The 21,436-nt window shown below is 44.2% G+C and overlaps 1 protein-coding gene across 1 annotated transcript in view; it reads right to left on the minus strand.

Moving 5' to 3' along the window:
• Window positions 1-21,436, minus strand: part of STX18 (syntaxin 18) — a 145,973-nt gene that overhangs the window by 65,447 nt on the left and 59,090 nt on the right. The window contains exon 2 of the mRNA XM_040419109.1: window positions 8,051-8,118. Coding sequence (XP_040275043.1) covers window positions 8,051-8,118 — 68 coding nt within the window. The remainder of the gene's footprint in view (window positions 1-8,050; window positions 8,119-21,436) is intronic.

Here is a 21,436-nt window from a genome sequence, read left to right on the forward strand (position 1 = left end):
CCGGATCTTCACAACGCAAGTGTGAAAGTACCCTAATACCATGTTCCCCGGGTTATAATGCTTCTTCAGAGCAAAGAAATGATAAGTGTGCGACATTAACCCATGATTAGGAGCTCTGCGGGCTACAATACCCCCACACAATGACACACAGATGAATGGCGCGCACTTGTTTTCTGCCCGCTTTGCCAAATTAAACCAGCCTAACTCATCAGCAGAACGGTGAAATGCGTCTGGAGGGATCTGCCGATACAGGACGATGAACCAGACCGCCGCTTATCTGTACGACTCATTTACCAGCAGCCGGCTGTAAAATTGAATGCAGCGGAGGAGAGGCTCACGGCAGAGCTGGAGGAGGTCGGACAAGAAGACCTAAACTTCTCCGGAGGGCAGAGCGGACAACTTCTGGAAATGGGCTGCAGGGGGCATTGTTTCCGCAGTACACACAGTAAACGTTTTGACATATGGAGCCCCTTTCTATGAGTCACCCCCGTTTAAAGGGCCCCTCCTTACCCTATTGTTCAGACCATAAGCACTGTTAAGACCCCATGAAAAATGAGGGTGTGAAACCCCACACCCTTTTAGTTCAGGACCTGTCCCCTCTGCAGACATGTCTGGTCTAGCCAGTTGTCAGATCAGAACTACCTGGCTGTGCATGTCCTTCCATTGGGGTTAGAACTTATGTAGAGCGCCACCCACAGGGCGCGCATGAAGACGCAGCATCCAGGGAAGAAGGCAGGTCGTGAACTGCTCCCACCCAGGATATTTTGGCAGCTCACAGGGGATTCGATAACTCTTCTGGGAGGTCCATCTTATTTCCAGGAGAGTTGGTAAGAGTTAAATGGAGTCATCCACTGACGCAACATCCTTAAAGGGGATGTCTCACTTCAGCAAATGGCATTTACCGTGTAGAGAAAGTTAATACAAGGCACTTACTAATCTATTGTGAGTGTCCATATTGCCTCCTTTGCTGGTTGGATTCATTTTTCCATCACATTATACAATGCTCGTTTCCATGGTTATGACCACCCTGTAATCCAGCAGTGGTGGCCGCGCTTGTACACTATAGGAAAAAGCACCAACCTATGTGTGCTCCCGCAGTCTCGGCCACCAGAAACTCTGGCACTTTTTCCTATAGTGTACAAACATGACCACCACTGATGGATTGCAGGGTGGTCATAACCATGGAAACGAGCAGTGTATAATGTGATGGAAAAATAAATCCAACCAGCAAAGGAAGCAACATGGACACTCACAATACATTAGTAAGTGCCTTGTATTAACTTTCTCTACATGATAAATGCCACTTGCTGAAGTGAGACAACCCCTTTTAACACTGGGTGCACACTAACATTATATTCTATTAATTACTATAAAAATACAGGTGTTTTTACACAGTCCTCAGGTGTGGGGCCACAGCGTCGCTGGAAGGGAGGGCCCACGGTGCTGGATATGTTCCTTGGCACTGGATAATAGAGATGCAGTGGACCCACAAACTCCAGTGGGAACCGTGGTAGTGAGTAGTCCAATGTAAGGCGTGCTATACACTCATTTGGTGGACGGTTATTTATCCCAATTGGCCAATATACTTGCATGCTTGGCTGAGCGTACATGTGATCTGAATAGGGAGAGGGGAATAGGCCGCTAGCAGACATCTCTGGCAGTGGTCCAGGGACAGCTGGGATCTCCTCACACACATTCAATGGCCGACTAGTCTCACACATTGATGTACATATAACGTAAGGCAGGTTTAACCCCCACTTCATCAAGTCTCTGGTAAAGACTACCCATATTAAAGGTCCCAGTTGATTTAAGACTTATCGCCCATGCTGGCGAATGCGAATTTTACCACTTGGGGTATTTGCCACATATTTGCCCCTTTGGGTTCACAACTACAATCTGCAGCGAAACCCGCCACGTTATGGACGAGCTGTGTGAAAATCTGCCAATTGTAAAAGGGGTTTTGAACCCCTCCCTCTGAAAAATATAAATGTGTAATAACCCGCAGAAGTATTCTCCAACCTTTATTATATTTGCCGTATAATAAGCACATCTATAATAAACTACTAATATAAGTATAATAAAATCTCCCCAGCTCCAGAATTACACCAAATACCCCCCTAAACAGAGGAAATACAATGATAAATTCAAAATATATTTAGTCTAGCAAGAGAGGTCCATGGCTGAACACTGAGGAGTCCTAGCACAGGGAGGAAGGAGGCGCCTAATGATTACAACACACAGTACCACAGCGCCATCTGCTGGACACTGAATGTATGGGAGGCTAACTCTTCAACTGCTCTTTACGTTAAAGTAACTGGAACTAAGCCCACAAACCCAAATGTCATAAATATGAAATTCTGCCTGAAATAAAGAACAAAAATTATCCTGTTAAACTAGTATTTAGGTGCTTCTATTTCTAGCGAAGCTTAGTGACGCCTGATGTAACATCGTTGTCAGCTACCTTCCCAGAATACTGCTGGGATATCTGCCATTCTCCGGTGAATGAATAATAATGGGAGAATCCTAATTTATATAAGGAGAGATAGTAAAGGGGTTTTCCGGTATGTGGATATTGATGGCTTATCCTCAGGATAGGTCATTAATATCAGAAGATTGGGGCTCAGACACCTGGTACCCCCCACCAATCAGCTGGGGCCGGAAGCCTCTATACACGGTCTTCTTCCTGGCACCATGGCATGGCAGATGTGCTGCAGTACCCTAGTACGACCACTACACAGAGGAGGGAGCCTCAGCAACCTCCGGCACTCCAGCTGTTCACCACAACTCTCAGAATGCTCTAGGAGAGAAGAACAACTGAGCATGTTTGCATGCTGAGAGTTGTAGTTGTCGCCAAAGGTGACTGGCGCTGGCAGCTTCCAGAAACAGCTAATTGGTGGGGGAGCAGGGTGTCTGACCCGCACCCATCTGATGACCTATCCTGAGGGTGGGCCATCAATATCCAAGTCCTGGAAAGCCCCTTGAAGGATATTGGGTGACGTTCATAACAGATGAATCCATGCATTTTTCCATGACAACACAATGGCCCCAATGCCTCATGGTAGCCGAGTTCACGCCTGCGCTGGAGGCTCCCGATTGGGGCGCCCGTCACAGACTCTGTACATCCAGTCAAAACACAGTATTCTGAATGGAAACTGAACGGACTCCTCTGTAGCCAATAGACTCTGTTCAAGTCAGTTACATGCCCGATCCTGCACTTCTGCTATTTCCGTTTCATCCAAGGGCTCGTGCACACGACCGCGCCGTGTTTTGCGGTCTGCAAATTACGGATCCGCAAAAACACGGATGCTGCCCATCTGCATTCCCGCAATTTGTGGAACGGAACGGGCGGCCATAATAGAAATGCCTGTTCTTGTCTGCAAAATGGACAAGAACAGAACATGTTTTTTTTTGTGGCCCCAAAGAACATATATAATCAGGTACACACACGCACACACCCTCCTGTATACATATATAATCCGGTACACACATGCACACACAGACGCTCCTGTATACATATATAATCCGGTACACACACTCACACAAACCCTCCTGTATGCATATATAATCAGGTACACACACACATAGACGCTCCTGTATACATATATAATCAGGTACACACACAGATGCTCCTGTATACATAAATAATGTACACACACACACACACACACATATACGCTCCTGAATACATATATAATCAGGTACACATACAGATGCTCCTGTATACATATATAAATCAGGTACACACATGCACACAGACCCTCCTGGATACATATATAATCAGGTACACACACAGATGCTCCTGTATACATAAATAATGTACACACACACACACATATACGCTCCTGAATACATATATAATCCGGTACACACACAGACCCTCCTGAATACATATATAATCCGGTACACACACAGACCCTCCTGAATACATATATAATCAGGTACACACACACACACATACATATGCGCTCCTGTATACATATATAATCAGGTACACACACATAGATGCTCCTGTATACATATATAATCAGGTACACACATGCACACAGACCCTCCTGTATACATACAGTACAGACCAAAATTTTGGACACACCTTCTCAAAGAGTTTTCTTTATTTTCATGACTATGAAGGCATCAAAACTATGAATTAACACATGTGGAATTATATACATAACAAACAAGTGTGAAACAACTGAAAATATGTCATATTCTAGGTTCTTCAAAGTAGCCACCTTTTGCTTTGATTACTGCTTTGCACACTCTTGGCATTCTCTTGATGAGCTTCAAGAGGTAGTCCCCTGAAATGGTCTTCCAACAGTCTTGAAGGAGTTCCCAGAGATGCTTAGCACTTGTTGGCCCTTTTGCCTTTACTCTGCGGTCCAGCTCACCCCAAACCATCTCGATTGGGTTCAGGTCCGGTGACTGTGGAGGCCAGGTCATCTGGCGCAGCACCCCATCACACTCCTTCATGGTCAAATAGCCCTTACTTTCAAAGTTTTCCCAATTTTTCAGCTGACTGACTGACCTTCATTTCTTAAAGTAATGATGGCCACTCGTTTTTCTTTACTTAGCTGCTTTTTTCTTGCCATAATACAAATTCTAACAGTCTATTCAGTAGGACTATCAGCTGCGTATCCACCTGATTTCTCCTCAACGCAACTGATTGTCCCAACCCCATTTATAAGGCAAGAAATCCCACTTATTAAACCTGACAGGGCACACCTGTGAAGTGAAAACCATTTCAGGGGACTACCTCTTGAAGCTCATCAAGAGAATGCCAAGAGTGTACAAAGCAGTAATCAAAGCAAAAGGTGGCTACTTTGAAGAACCTAGAATATGACATTTACAGTTGTTTCACACTTGTTTGTTATGTATATAATTCCACATGTGTTAATTCATAGTTTTGATGCCTTCATAGTCATGAAAATAAAGAAAACTCTTTGAATAAGAAGGTGTGTCCAAACTTTTGGTCTGTACTGTATATAATCAGGTACACACACACATAGACGCTCCTGTATACATATATAATCAGGTACACACACACATAGATGCTCCTGTATACATATATAATCAGGTACACACATGCACACAGACCCTCCTATATACATATATAATCCGGTACACACACACATATGCGCTCCTGTATACATATATAATCAGGTACACACATGCACACAGATGCTCCTGTATACATATATAATCAGGTACTCACACACACATATACGCTCCTGTATACATATATAATCAGGTACACACACGCACAGACCCTCCTGTATACATATATAATCAGGTACACACATGCACACACAGACCCTCCTGTATACATATATAATCAGGTACACACATGCACACACAGACCCTCCTGTATACATATATAATCCGGTACACACATGCACACACAGACCCTCCTGTATACATATATAATCAGGTACACACACACACAGATGCTCCTGTATACATATATAATCCGGTACACACACGCACACACAGACCCTCCTGTATACATATATAATCAGGTACACACATGCACACAGACCCTCCTGTATACATATATAATCTGGTACACACACATAGATGCTCCTGTATACATATATAATCCGGTACACACACATAGATGCTCCTGTATAGTATACATATATAATCAGGTACACACATGCACACAGACCCTCCTGTATACATATATAATCAGGTACACACACACATAGATGCTCCTGTATACATATATAATCCGGTACACACACACACAGACCCCCTGTATACATAGATAATCCGGTACACACACACACGCACAGACGCTCCTGTATACATATATAATCCGGTACACACATGCACACATATACGCTCCTGAATACATATATAATCAGGTACACACATGCACACACAGACCCTCCTGTATACATATGTAATCAGGTCCACACACACACAGACCCCCTGTATACATATATAATCCGGTACACACATGCACACACAGACGCTCCTGTATACACATATAATCCGGTACACACACACACACACACAGACCCTCCTGTATACATATATAATCCGGTACACACATGCACAGACCCTCCTGTATACATATATAATCAGGTACACACATGCACACACAGACCCCCTGTATACACATATAATCCGGTACACACACGCACAGACCCTCCTGTATACATATATAATCCGGTACACACATGCACACACAGACCCTTCTGTATACATATATAATCCGGTACACACATGCACACAGACCCTCCTGTATACATATATAATCCGGTACACACATGCACACATATACGCTCCTGAATACATATATAATCCGGTACACACACACACACAGACCCTCCTGTATACATATATAATCAGGTACACACACACACACAGACCCTCCTGTATACATATATAATCAGGTACACACACACACACAGACCCCCTGTATACATATATAATCAGGTACACACATGCACACACAGACCCCCTGTATACATATATAATCCGGTACACACATGCACACACAGACGCTCCTGTATACACATATAATCCGGTACACACACACACAGACCCTCCTGTATACATATATAATCCGGTACACACAGACGCTCCTGTATACACATATAATCCGGTACACACACACACACACAGACGCTCCTGTATACATATATAATCCGGTACACACACACACACACAGACCCTCCTGTATACATATATAATCAGGTACACACACACACACACAGACGCTCCTGTATACATATATAATCCGGTACACACACACACACACAGACGCTCCTGTATACATATATAATCCGGTACACACATGCACACACAGACGCTCCTGTATACACATATAATCCGGTACACACACACACACACACACAGACGCTCCTGTATACATATATAATCCGGTACACACATGCACACACAGACGCTCCTGTATACATATATAATCCGGTACACACATGCACACACAGACGCTCCTGTATACACATATAATCCGGTACACACACACACACACACACACACACACAGACAGACGCTCCTGTATACATATATAATCCGGTACACCCATGCACACACAGACGCTCCTGTATACACATATAATCCGGTACACCCATGCACACACAGACGCTCCTGTATACACATATAATCCGGTACACACATGCACACACAGACGCTCCTGTATACATATATAATCCGGTACACACACACACACACCCTCCTGTATACATATATAATCAGGTACACACATGCACAGACGCTCCTGTATACATATATAATCAGGTACACACACACACACAGACGCTCCTGTATACATATATAATCCGGTACACACATGCACACACAGACGCTCCTGTATACATATATAATCAGGTACACACATGCACAGACGCTCCTGTATACATATATAATCAGGTACACAGACACACACAGACGCTCCTGTATACACATATAATCAGGTACACCCATGCACACACAGACCCTCCTGTATACATATATAATCCGGTACACACATGCACACACAGACCCTCCTGTATACATATATAATCCGGTACACACATGCACACACAGACCCTCCTGTATACATATATAATCAGGTACACACATGCACACACAGACCCTCCTGTATACATATATAATCCGGTACACACATGCACACACAGACCCTCCTGTATACACAAATAATCCGGTACACCCATGCACACACAGACGCTCCTGTATACATATATAATCAGGTACACACATGCACACACAGACCCTCCTGTATACATATATAATCAGGTACACACATGCACACACAGACCCTCCTGTATACATATATAATCAGGTACACACATGCACACACAGACCCTCCTGTATACATATATAATCCGGTACACACATGCACACACAGACGCTCCTGTATACACATATATTCCGGTACACACATGCACACACAGACCCTCCTGTATACATATATAATCCTGTACACACCTGCACACACAGACGCTCCTGTATACATATATAATCCGGTACACACCTGCACACACAGACGCTCACGCGTTTCGTCTTTAAGCATGGTGGCGCTCACCTGCAGGCGTTTATGTAATCCTTCCTGTGCTCCAGCAGGAAATCCTTCAGCTTCCCAATGTTGTTGATCTACATAGAAAAGAGAAACCAAAAATATATGAGAAAGGACAGAACCTGGAGGTCACACAGTTCTGTACTGGGGACGGGTGGCTGCCGTCGCCCCCCCATTACCTCTGGAGGAAGTGCAGGCCCCCTCTGCAGGCAGCCATACTTTTATAACTTCATTCTGTGTTTAGGACCCGCACCTATCCTTAAAGGGGGTCTCTCCATCACTGCAGGGAATCACTGGGGAAGAGGCTGTGTAAGTACGCCGCTCTCTCCACTAACTTCTATGGAGTTACAGAGATACAGTGGAGCAAGTGTGGAGTGGCCGAATCCAGTCTACACACTGCTATGTGAGCTCCCCCGTCCGGACTGCAGGCCGACACACTGTAACGCCACACACTGCAGATTTGTAGCAGATAAGTAACACACACACAGATTTACTTTTGGATTTTCACTACTGAATGTAATGGAAGAAATCTGTGATTAATCCACTAACAATCCACAAAATAAGAGGGCAGTCACACAACCGTATCAGTTTAGCGGACCGCAAATCGCATATCCGCAAAACATGGATGGGCTCTGTGTGTGTCCCGCACTGTTCACAGGCCCCATTGAAAAAAAAATGCCTATTCTTGACCACAGAACAGTCAATTTGCGGCTTGGCCACGCGGATGTGGACAGCATACGGACGACAGCCGTGTACAGAAATGAATGCGTCCTTGTGTGACCCACAGAAAATGTGGATCGTACGCGGACCAACAATACGGTCGTGTGAATAGGCCCTAGTGGTCTGAAGATCTGACAGTCCAATCCGCAACATGTAGATGGGGTTTGTAAAATCCCATAGACTTGTACTGCACAGTACGTTGCTGAGGATTTGAGGTCCGGAATCCACACAGCAATTCTGAAAGGAAACTGCAAAGTGTGAACTTAACCTAAAAGTTTATATTCTCACTACTAATAATAAAAACTCCACAAAAGGTAAGTTTGCCCTGCTCTTCCCAGCTGGTGCGGTCAGGAGTTGGGCACAGTGAAAACTCCTCATGGATTCCCTTTAACCTTTTGCCTACCGCTGCATGACTTCATACGTCGTGGTGGTGGTGGGCTCTGAACTGCAACCCGATGTATAAAGACGTCGACATGGCACCCCAAGTCGCTATGAACGCACTGTCATTAGACAGCTGCGGGCACAGTAAGCATCCCCGAGACCAGCACAAGCAGGCTCTCTGCGTGGCATCATTGTAGCAGGGTGCTGCAACCATCCACTGCAGTGTAAAGTGAGCAAGCTGGCAGGGGAGCGCTCTGCTTCACGTGAGAGCGCCCCCTGCTGGCTGTAACACTGTGAGCCTGCGGGCTGTGAATTAACCCCTACCTGCCAAGTCATTGAAAATAAAGTGTAACAGTGGATATAAAAAGTCTACACACCCCTGTTAAAATGTCAGGTTTCTGTGATGTAAAAAAATTTGACAAAGAAATCATTTTAGAACTTTTCCACCTTTAATGTGACCTATAAACTGTACAACTCAAAAGGTGGAGGGAAGAAAACAAACGAAAAAAATTTAATAATGTGGTTGCATAAGCCTCTTCTAACTGGGGATGTAGCGGTGTTCAGAATTAAGCAATCCTGTTAAATAGGAGTCCGCATACACCGGCCATCATTTAAAGGGCCTCTGATTAACCCCAAATAAAGTTCAGCTGCTCTAGTTGGTCTTTCCTGAAATTTTCTTAGTCGCATCCGACAGCAAAAGCCATGGTCCACAGAGAGCTTCCAAAGCATCAGAGGGATCTCATTGTTAAAAGGCATCAGTCAGTTGGAGGGGGTGAAGGCAGGAGAGTGATCTACCTTACATGGGACTGTATGCTGGAGGGGCTAAAGGCAGGGAAGTGATGTGTCTTACATGGGACTGTATGCTGGAGGGGCTAAAGGCAGGGAAGTGATGTGTCTTACATGGGACTGTATGCTGGAGGGGCTAAAGGCAGGGAAGTGATGTGTCTTACATGGGACTGTATGCTGGAGGGGCTGAAGGGGGGCATAATTATTACTATAATACTACAGAGGGGGCCATTATAATATTAATAATAATAATACAGAGGAGGAAATAATAATAATAATAATAATAATAATATAGAGGGGCCAGTATATATTATAATTATACAGAGGGCATTATAGTTATTGGCACTACGGGGGAGGGGAGGTCTGTTATCTGAGGATGATAGTAAAGTGAGATATCCAAATAAATTTCTGTGAAACTACAGAGATGAGACGCGGCTGAAAGAAGGTATCATGACGCTCCTATCTCTGAATGAAGACGCTGAGGAAAGTCTACATCACAGGAGAGGTCACTGGATGTAACAGGTATGGTGCGGTATTCTCCTGTATATTTCATAGCAATGTATGTTATGTCCATCCAAATATCTGTTGGGGGGGGGGGGATATAGAATTTGGCCCACACTGCCGACGCCTGGCCCCAGACTTCAGGTCACACTATGTGTGTTCTGAATTCTGGGGCCTCACACCCATCTACTACATCATCTGTACTCAGAGTTATCCCTGTGTTATCTGTGGTGTTACATAGGACTGCAGATGACATCTACTGCATTATTTGTAAAAAAAAAAAAAAAAGGGCGTGGTCACAGGTGGGGGGGGGGGGGAGGGGCGCAATACTTGGCTTGCCCCGGGTGCTGGCAACCCACGCTACGCCACTGGCTAGAGGGAATTATGAACAGTTCCAAATACCAGTCAATATTGGCATAAATCCTTCAGGCTTCTGTTAGAAAGCTGAACATGAAGAGGAACTTCATCTTTCAGCATGACAACGACCCAAAGCATATACTTGACTTGCAGGCAGAGCGGGTGTCGTCATAACGTCAATTACTCACATGACGCGCCTGCTCCGCCTGCTTCATTCATAAAGTGGGCGGAGCAGGCGCATCACGTGAGTAAGTGACTTTACGTCACCGCCAGCTCTGCCTGTTACTGGAGCTTCATTGTAAGGTAATAAAGATGCGGTGATTTAAAGTAAGTTACTGCCGGTTAAGGAATACTGCAGTGAGCGGCAGGGCCGGGGCTGTTATGGGGGATCTGTGAATGCCACTGTTAGGGGGAGGGGGATCTGTGGATGTCACTGTTATGGGGGAGATCTGTGGATGACACATATAGCATAGGATGCTATATAGTGTCATCGATAGATTCCCCCCCATAGTATGGTTATCCACAGATCCCCCTCCCCATAACAGTGCCATCCACAGATCCCCCTCCCCATAACAGTGCCATCCACAGATCCCCCCTCCCCATAACAGTGCCATCCACAGATCCCCCTCCCATAACAGTGCCATCCACAGATCCCCCCCTCCCCATAACAGTGCCATCCACAATTTGTTTTAATATGGCCTTTGAACATAATTTTTCAAGTAAAATCATATAAACCATTTTTTCCCGATTAACCGATGAAATTATCGACAACTAATCGATTATTCAAATAATCGTTAGCTGCAGCCCTAATATATATTATAATAAAAAGTGAAATAAAGAAAACAATTTTTTTTTAAAGTTATAGCTATAGTTACTAGTTTTAACAAGAGCATAGCAGACTACAGACACTGTATAAAAAGACACATCTGCATGTTTTTCTCAATATCTGACAGAAATCAGAATAAACCTTTCCTGTTTTTGGTCAATTAGGATTTCCATAATTATTATTATTATTTGACAAATGCCAGAATAATGAGAGAGAGAGAAAGAGAGAGAAATGTTTTAAGGCATTTTTATTACCTTCTGCAAAGTCAAAAGTTTACATACACTGGTGCTTTCACACTTGCGGCAGAGGATTCCGGCATTCAGTTCAGTCGCACACGGGTGGCATTTGTCAGAAGGATCCGGATGCGGATCAGTCTGACAAATGCATTGAAATACCGGATCCGTCTCTCCGGTGTCATCCGGTATTTATTTTTTTCAGATTTAAAAAAGGTCTGCGCATGCGCGGACCGGACAAGAGGATCCGTCAATGCAGCAATTTTAATTAATTCATAAATTTCAATGGAAATGAAAAAACGCTAGTGTGAAAGTACCCGAAGGTTACTTTGCCTTTAAACAATTCTGGACCGCCCATATGATGATGTCATGTGTTTGGAAGCTTCTGTTAGGTTGGTGATCAGAGACACACCTGTGGATGTATTTAAATGCACACCTGAAACACATTGCTTCTTTGTGTAGCATCATGGGAAAAAGTCTAAAGAAATCAGCCAAGATATCAGGAAGAGAATTATGGACTTGCACAAGTCTGGCTCAACCTTGGGTGCAATTTCACGATACCTGAAGGATCCTCGTTTATCTCTACAAACAATTATATGCAACAAGATGGGAACATCCAGCCATCATACCGCTCAGGAAGGAGACGGGGTCTGTGTCCCAGAGATGAACGTGCTTTGGTCCGACATGTGCATATCAACCCAAGAACAAAAGCAAAAGACCTTGTGAAGATGATGGAGGAAGCCGGTAAGATTGTGTCAATATCCACAGTGAAACGAGTACCGTATCAACATGGGCTGAAAGGCCACCCTGCCAGGAAGAAGCCATTACCCCAAAAGAAACATAAAAAAGCCGGATTAATGCTTGTAAATGGACACAGGAACAAAGACCTACATTTTTGGAGACATGTCCGGTGGTCTGATGAAACTAAATTTAAATTTTTTGGCCATAATGACCATTGTTACATTTGGAGGAAAAAGGGAGAAGCTTGGAAGCCTAAGAACACCATCCCAACTGTGAAACACGGGGGCGGCAGCGTCATGTTTTGGGGTTGTTTTGCTGCCGGAGGGACGGGTGCACTTCACAAAATAGATGGCATCATGAGGAAAGAAGATTATGTGCAAATACTGAAGCAACATCTCAAGACATCAGCCAGGAAGTTAAAGCTTGGGCGGAAATGGGTCTTCCAAATGGACAATGACCCGAAGCATACTGCCAAACTGGTTACAGAGTGGCTTAAGAATAACAAAGTCAATGTTTTGGAGCGGCCATCACAAAGCCCTGATCTCAATCATATTGAAAATGTATGGGCAAAGCTGAAAAGGCAGGTGTGAGCAAGGCGACCAACAAACATGGCTCAGTTACACCAGTTTTGTCAGGAGGAACGGGCCCAAATTCCGACCAACTATTGTGAGAAGCTTGTGGAAGGATATCCAAAACGTTTGACCCAAGTCATACAGTTTAAGGGCAATGGTACCAAATATTAATGAAATGTATGTAAACTTTTGACTTTGCAGAAAGTAATAAAAAGTAATAACCCCCCCCTTTTTTTTGTTCATAAAAAAAATATTAAATTCGCTTTAGTGATAGTATAGTGGACTTGTGTGTGTAAAGATATCAGGGGGGCTATCAATCCTAAATCGATCCCTGTGCAGGGTCAACCTTGAAATGGTTAAAACTTTACTTTCTAATTCTTATATTGATAAAACGGTTTGACAAGTGCAGTCGGGGCGCCGCTGTCCCAATATCAAGTAAGGTGATGGTGGAGTGTGTTGTTGGCGCCCTCGCCTTGCACCTTTCTTACACCCCTAAATGGGGGATGGAGGAGGGCAGAGAATACATTAATATCAATCAGTCCCAGGTCTGGCGAACTTGACGTAGTGTAGATCGGAGCTGCTTGCCGGGATCCTTGCGGAGTCCAGAGGCGAAATATTCACATTCAAAGCACTTACACTCGGTGTGGAGACCTCTTCCCCTCCAGGGGTCTCCACCTGGCTCCTTTCTTACACCCTTTAGCATTACCCAAATCCCCTGATGAAGCAGATGCACCAGTGAAACATGTAGGGGGGTTTTGCCCAAAGGGCACTCTTTTTAAGCAAGGACCCGCTGCTCTACCAGTGGAACTAAAGGAGGTTCCTTCACCAGATGGGTGATTGGACCAATCTGAATTGATAGGAGTGTGAGTGTATGGTCTGAGTGTAGTCTCTCCCCCCTCTCCTTCCTCCATTTTTAGGGGTGTAAGAAAGGAGGAAAGGAAGAGAGCCAACAACAACCTCCACCATCACGTTAATAGATATTCGGCCACAAAAAGGGGGGGGGGGGCAGCGGCACCCCAATAGTTTTAATGGACTACACTTGTCGTACCCTTTTATCAACACAAACATTGCCCATAGCAACCAGTCAGATTATTCCTTTCATTTTCCAAAGGAGCTGTCAATAATGAAAGGTGAAATCTGATTGGTTGCTATGGCCAACTAAGTCCGTTCTATTTTACACCAGTTTTTGATAAATGACCCCCTAAAAAGATAAGTTTTAACCATTTCAAGGGTGACCCTGCACAGGGATCGATTTAGGGTTGATAGCTCCCCCCTTTTTTTTCAGTTTTTTTATTCTTCTAAAATATACAAACATACACACATTATTTTTCCTTTTTGCTTTCTTTAAAAAAATATTGAAGTGTTCTGTTTTGAAATTTTAAGAATTTTTTTATTATTATTTTAAATAATTTCATAATTTTCCCAGTTTTTCCTTATTTATACTAAACATCTGTTATCTAATGGCACAAAAGAAAGGTCTAATGTGTTCTGTGAAAAATAATATCACATACTTGTAGGTTGGCCGAAAAATCAATTTGTTATTTGCAGTTAGATAGACCCATCGCTAAAACTGAAAAATTGGCCTGGTAATAGGGGTAAACACTTTGGTAACAAAGTGGTTAAAAAGCAATTAGGGTAATGCTCATTCACTGAGGAATTCTAAAGATCTACTTCTTACAGTAAGAAATCAAACAATCTTTAATATTTAAAAAAAAGAAAAGATAAATTGAGAACATGAAATCTGACCACAAGATGGCAGCAGAGTATGAGACATAAGACTAGCAGTGCGCGACTGCAGCAAAAAGTCCAACACAAAAGTGTAAAGACACACTGGAAAGGGTTTTTCACAACTAGTACGGAGGATTGACTCAAAGCTCTTATTTTTCGAAGACTGATCTCTTGCAATAGTTTGGATAAATTTGCCCGGCAATCCTCACATTTTCTCCTAAAGGCGCCCATAAACATGAGAGCAAACTTGGCTGAAACTGCCAATTACCACTGGGCAGCCTAACAGCGGCGAGTGTGCAAACTCTCCCTTGACGGCAGATGCTGGGGGAATGAAGGGTCGGACATGTTGAATTTCTCATAGAGACATGCCGCTGTCAGAGGTGTTTGTCAGCGACTTATTCCCCTCTACCACGATGCATGTCAATGGGGGTAATCGGATGAATAGCTGTAGGCGGCCCGTGCCCATATTGTGGCCTGCAAACAGCAGGTCCGCAATATACAGGCACCGGCCGTGTGCGCACCATATCATGGATGCGTAAATGGGTCCGCATGGGAACATGCGGAACGGAGGCACGGATCAGAAGCCCATGGAAGTACTACGGAGTGTACTTCTGTCCGTGCCTCTGCACCGCAAAAAAGTAATGGCAGTACCATCTGTCAGAAGAAAACACGATTCAACCAAAGTGTGCTGGGAGTACCACCTGTCAGCAGGAGGGGATTACAGATACATGCGTTGTACCCTTTAGGAAACAGAAGCTGGATGTGGTAGCAGTACCACCATCAGCCGGAGACAACACCGTGCAAGGGAGCAAGGAGCTACTTACCTGCGCCCGCAACGCTGGTCCTCTACACTGGCTCCGATGTCTCCATCTTCCGGTTCCTGCACAGTATTCTTCCGATGGGCATGGTCATGTGCACCGCTCAGGCCAATGACTTCAGTGGTGATGTGGCCACAAGCAGCGTGTCACTGCTGAAGCCAGTCATTGGCTGGAGCGGTAGATGTATGCCCGTGCACCACCGGATCTAAACAGCGTGGGGGACAGGAGAACCAGAGCGGTGGGAAGCAGATTAGTAGGAATTTTCTGTTTCAGGGGGCAGGCTGCGGGCACTTGCTTAAAATTCATTATAACCGGGAAAACCCCTTTAAGCTGCTCTTAATGGGAGTATCATCTGTCCGCGGAAGGCAAGACTATTTAAATGCCAGCTGGAAGTACCACTCTTCAATGCAGGGCAACATTCAGCTACATACGATCTACTATACAGAAAATAGATGTTTTCAGCAGGATATTGCAGGAGCATCACCACCACCATCCTGAGCTGCTTTCAATAGGAGTACCCGTGGTTTTGTGACATTGTGTATTACAAAAATGTGTTTATTATATACATTATTATAAAATTATACTTTTGCTTTTATCTTTTTTATTTTTTTTTAAAAGCAAGCAAAAAACTAAATGTACTGGTATATAAATATTGTAGGAAGGCACAAGAGTCCATCGTTGATGGAAGGTATGTGTCACCGAGGTTCCTGGCCTCGGTGAAGTAAGAGCCGGTATTTTCAAGTGTCAGCAGCAGCTAGTGCTGGTTGACACGTTGCCATTTTAGTATGGCTCTAAGCTGATCCGGGCCGGCTCTTACTGGGAGTAGCCAAAGTGCTGGATGGGTGGCTTCTCCCCACGCTCCAGGCCGGGTCTTTACTGGCCTATATCAAACCCAGCCAGCAGTGGATTACTCCTCTCTGACAGTGGAGCGCTGTCAATATCTGTGTGTTTTGGGATCTGAAAACTTGTGCCGTGCAAAAGGGCTGGGAGCCGCATGCTGAGAAACAGGCCCCTAAACCTGCTGTGGATCACAGGTGGAGAAACTGCAAACCAGGTGAAGGTTTTTGTTCTGTGGACTTTTCATGGTGTGAACAAACACCTAGACTGCAAAATGCCACTTTTTGTTTTTCCTTATGTGTGAATAAAACACTGAACTGTTAAAGTTAAAGTCTGTGTCATTGCCTCTGTACTGCGCCCGCTGGCCTGTCTACCAGGGCAAATCCCTTACTAATATAAAATTTATATATTTATATATTTATATATATATATATATATATATATATATATATATACACACATATATATACACACATACACACAGTTGCAAGAAAAAGTATGTGAACCCTTTGGAATGATATGGATTTCTGCTCAAATTGGTCATAAAATGTGATCTGATCTTCATCTAAGTCACAACAATAGACAATCGCAGTCTGCTTAAACTAATAACACACAAAGAATTGAATGTTACCATGTTTTTATTGAACCCACCATGTAAACATTCACAGTGCAGGTGGAAAAAGTATGTGAACCCTTGGATTTAATAACTGGTTGAACCTCCTTTGGCAGCAATAACTTCAACCAAACATTTCCTGTAGTTGCAGATCAGACGTGCACAACGGTCAGGAGTAGTTCTTGACCATTCCTCTTTACAGAACTGTTTCAGTTCAGCAATATTCTTGGGATGTCTGGTGTGAATCGCTTTCTTGAGGTCATGCCACAGCATCTCAATCGGGTTGAGGTCAGGACTTTGACTGGGCCACCCCAGAAGGCGTATTTTCTTCTGTTTAAGCCATTCTGTTGTTGATTTACTTCTATGCTTTGGGTCGTTGTCCTGTTGCAACACCCTTCTTCTGTTGAGCTTCAGCTGGTGGACAGATGGCCTTAAGTTCTCCTGCAAAATGTCTTGATAAACTTGGGAATTCATTTTTCCTTTGATGATAGCAATTCGTCCAGGCCCTGACGCAGTAAAGCAGCCCTAAACCATGATGCCCCCACCACCATACTTCACAGTTGGGATGAGGTTTTGATGTTGGTGTGCTGTGCCTCTTTTTCTCCACACATAGTGTTGTGTGTTTCTTCCAAACAACTCAACTTTGGTTTCATCTGTCCACAGAATATTTTGCCAGTACTGCTGTGGAACATCCAGGTGCTCTTGTGCAAACTGTAAACGTGCAGCAATGTTTTTTTAAGACAGCAGTGGCTTCCTCTGTGGTATCCTCCCATGAAATCCATCCTTGTTTAGTGTTTTACGTATCGTCGATTCACTAACAGGGATGTTAGCATATGCCAGAGACTTTTGTAAGTCTTTAGCTGACACTCTAGGATTTTTCTTCACCTCATTGAGCAGTCTGCGCTGTGCTCTTGCAGTCATCTTTACAGGACGGCCACTCCTAGGGAGAGTAGCAGCAGTGCTGAACTTTCTCCGTTTATAGACAATTTGTCTTACCGTGGACTGATGAACAGCAAGGCTTTTGGAGATCCTTTTATAACCCTTTCCAGCTTTATGCAAGTCAACAATTCTTAATCGTAGGTCTTCTGAGAGCTCTTTTGTGCGAGGCATTATTCACATCAGGCAATGCTTCTTGTGAAAAGCAAACCCAGAACTGGTGTGTTTTTTTTATAGGGCAGGGCAGCTGTAACCAACACCTCCAATCTCATCTCATTGATTGGACTCCAGTTGGCTGACACCTCACTCCAATTAGCTCTTGGAGATGTCATTAGTCTAGGGGTTCACATACTTTTTCCACCTGCACTGTGAATGTTTACATGGGGTGTTCAATAAAAACATGGTAACATTTAATTATTTGTGTGTTATAACCAAAGTATATCAACATAAAACCTTTATTTTTCAAAAAACCTGATAAGCATAATTAGAAAACAGCAATGACTGTAGCACAGAGAAAGGTTCTAACTACATTTTCTGAAGGTTACACCAGTCAGCAATCAGTAGAAGTGTCCAGGCCCTTGCTTTGAATGACTTCAGCACATCTGCGGCCACAGGACATCACTAGTCTCTTCTACAGTTCTGTGACAGTTGTGGATTTCTTGACCATAACATTGTCACCAAGGATTTTCCAGAGCTTTTCTATTGGGTTTAGATCAGGACTCTGGGCCGGCCATTTCATTGTTTCAATGTTTTCAGTTTCAAGGAACTGCTTTCCCCGTTTTGCTGTGTGACGGGGGGCATTGTCCTGCATGAAAATTGCTGGCTGATTGAGTGATGAACACAGGTTCTGATTCACACTTGCATTCACTCTGCCATGTGGCTGTATGAGAGGTCCAACTCATGCTGCAGAAAACATTCCCCAAACCATGACACTTCCTCCTCCACCTCTCACTGACTCCTTTACACACTTTGGGTTCAGTCTTTCCCCAGTTTGTCGACGAACATAATGTTTCCCATCAGACTCAAATAAATTAAACTTGCCTTCATCACTAAAATGAACTCTGGAGCACTTCTCCTCTGTCCACACGTGCTCCTCAGCACAGGTGAGTCCAGCCTTTTTATTCTTTCTGCTATGAGAGGTTTGGTCACTGCAGAGTGGGCTTTCAGTCCAAATGCTCTTAATCGTCAAGACCCTGTATGACGAGACAGATCCTCACCCAGTTCAGTGCTGAACTGGCGAGCGAGTCCAGCTGCAGTGCTGAAACGATTACCCATGGAGATTCTCCGCATTATCCTGTCCTCTCTTGCATTTGTCTTTCGAGGGGGACTTGAATGAGTTTGTGATGTTGTAAAGATGCAATATTCTAGAAATCACAGACTTGGAACGAACTTCTCTTGCTATGGCTGATAGGGTCACCCCTTTGGCCTTCATCTGGACAACCTTCTGCCGGAGGGTTTCAGTCAACGGCACACAATTTTGGCAAAGTCAGGGTACTTTCACACTAGCGTTTTTCTTTTCCGGCAGTGAGTTCTGTCACAGAAGCTCTATACCGAAAAAAGAACTGATCAGGCATATCCCCATGCATTCTGAATGGAGAGCAATCCGTTCAGGATGCATCAGGATGTCTTCAGTTCAGTCTTTTTGACTGTTCAGGACAGAGATAATACCGCAGCATGCTATGGTTTTATCTCCGGCCAAAAAAACCGAACACTTGCCTGAATGCCGGATCCAGGATTTTTTTTCCATAGGAATGTATTAGTGCCAGATCCGGCATTCAAAATACCGGAATGCCGGATCAGTCTTTCCGGATGACACCGGAAAGACGGATCCGGCATTTCAATGCATTTGTAAGACGGATCAGGATCCTGATCAGTCTTACAAATGCCATCAGTTGGCATACGTTTTGCCGGATCAGTTGCACCAGTTGCTAGATTAACACCAATAACTTGCAGGTATCTGAAAGTGTTCGCTAATTTTGTATATACTGTATATAGATCTATCTGTGGATACCAGTACATTATGTCTGTAAGAATATTATTGATGTTTTCAGTCAGTCAATGAAAATCCTTCTATTGACAATGGTTGAGCCTGTGGCTCACTAGTATAGTTTCTGCCTCCCATACAGAAGTCCAGGGTTCAGGCAGAGACAATCTCAAAGAAGAGAGACAGCACAGGGGTATCCCCAAGCTCTGTCAAAATACTGAAGGCCCATCAGTGAACCTTGGGACTACACAAGGCAAGGAAGCCTTACAGCAGGGAACAGGACTCCAGGGACTCCTTACAACGCAGCAAGAAAAGGTAACTAACCGACATGGCCACTATTAGGTCGGTTACGTTATGGGGTCCACGTTATCGGGGCAAAGAAGGATCAAGCATTTGGATTTCAATATACCTGGTCCTTTTGTGCTTGGGGAAATACTCTGCTGTCAGAGGTGTCCAGGAGCAACTTAGCCCACTCTCCTTATTCAAAACGCACACAGACCTGGAAAACCCGAGAATGCTTGTGTATAGAGGAGGGGAGGCCTCATGTCATAAGATAGGACTATTGGTCAGCACAGTCGAGATCTACACGCAAGTTGAGGACTGACCAGCTGTGATGATAGTGCTTCATTTACCTGCGGTGTAGTTTTGGGCTTTCATTCAGGAATATTAGTCCTTGTTCACATCGATTTCACCGGACCCGACGTTGCCGGATTCTCTAGTTCACTGCGGTATCCCTATTGAATGTAATGGGATCCGGCCTCTTTACGGCATAAATGCTGGGTTTTGGACGGACAAAAATTACGCTGCATGCAAGAGTTATTTGTTCGGCCAACAGACGGCATTTGTGCCGATCAGGCAGCCGGATCTACTTGATTGGAGATGTGAACGAGGCCTTATGTGCACAGCAAGTCTAGGGCACAAACTGGCAGAATGACTATTTGGGTGAAAGAAATGCGCTGGTTTCATTTTTTCGCAGAATACGGGTGTCCTGAGGTGCTGCTTTAGCATGTCAAATGCAATCATAGATCACAGCTTTGACGAGAAAAAGCATCTCAGCTTTCCAAGAAAACAGCACCATGGATCCAAGTTGTTAAAAAAAAAAAAAAAAAACACAACAGCACCACAGTTCTCAGTAGAATAGGAAGATACCACCACAGATTTCAGTCAGCCAGTAAAATAGCACCATAGAGCTCAGCAATCCAAGTAAACAGCACCATAGGTCTCCGCTTCCCTTGAAGACAGCACCACAGACTTTGGTTCTTCAGGAATCAGCACCACTGCAGACCTCCAAACGTTTGAAGATCACAGAGGGATAATATGTGCCGACATGCATCGCAGGAATCTTTTTCATACTAGGCCACG

The sequence above is a fragment of the Bufo bufo genome, chromosome 2 (genome assembly GCF_905171765.1).
Source record: "Bufo bufo chromosome 2, aBufBuf1.1, whole genome shotgun sequence".
In the NCBI taxonomy this organism is placed as follows: domain Eukaryota; kingdom Metazoa; phylum Chordata; class Amphibia; order Anura; family Bufonidae; genus Bufo; species Bufo bufo.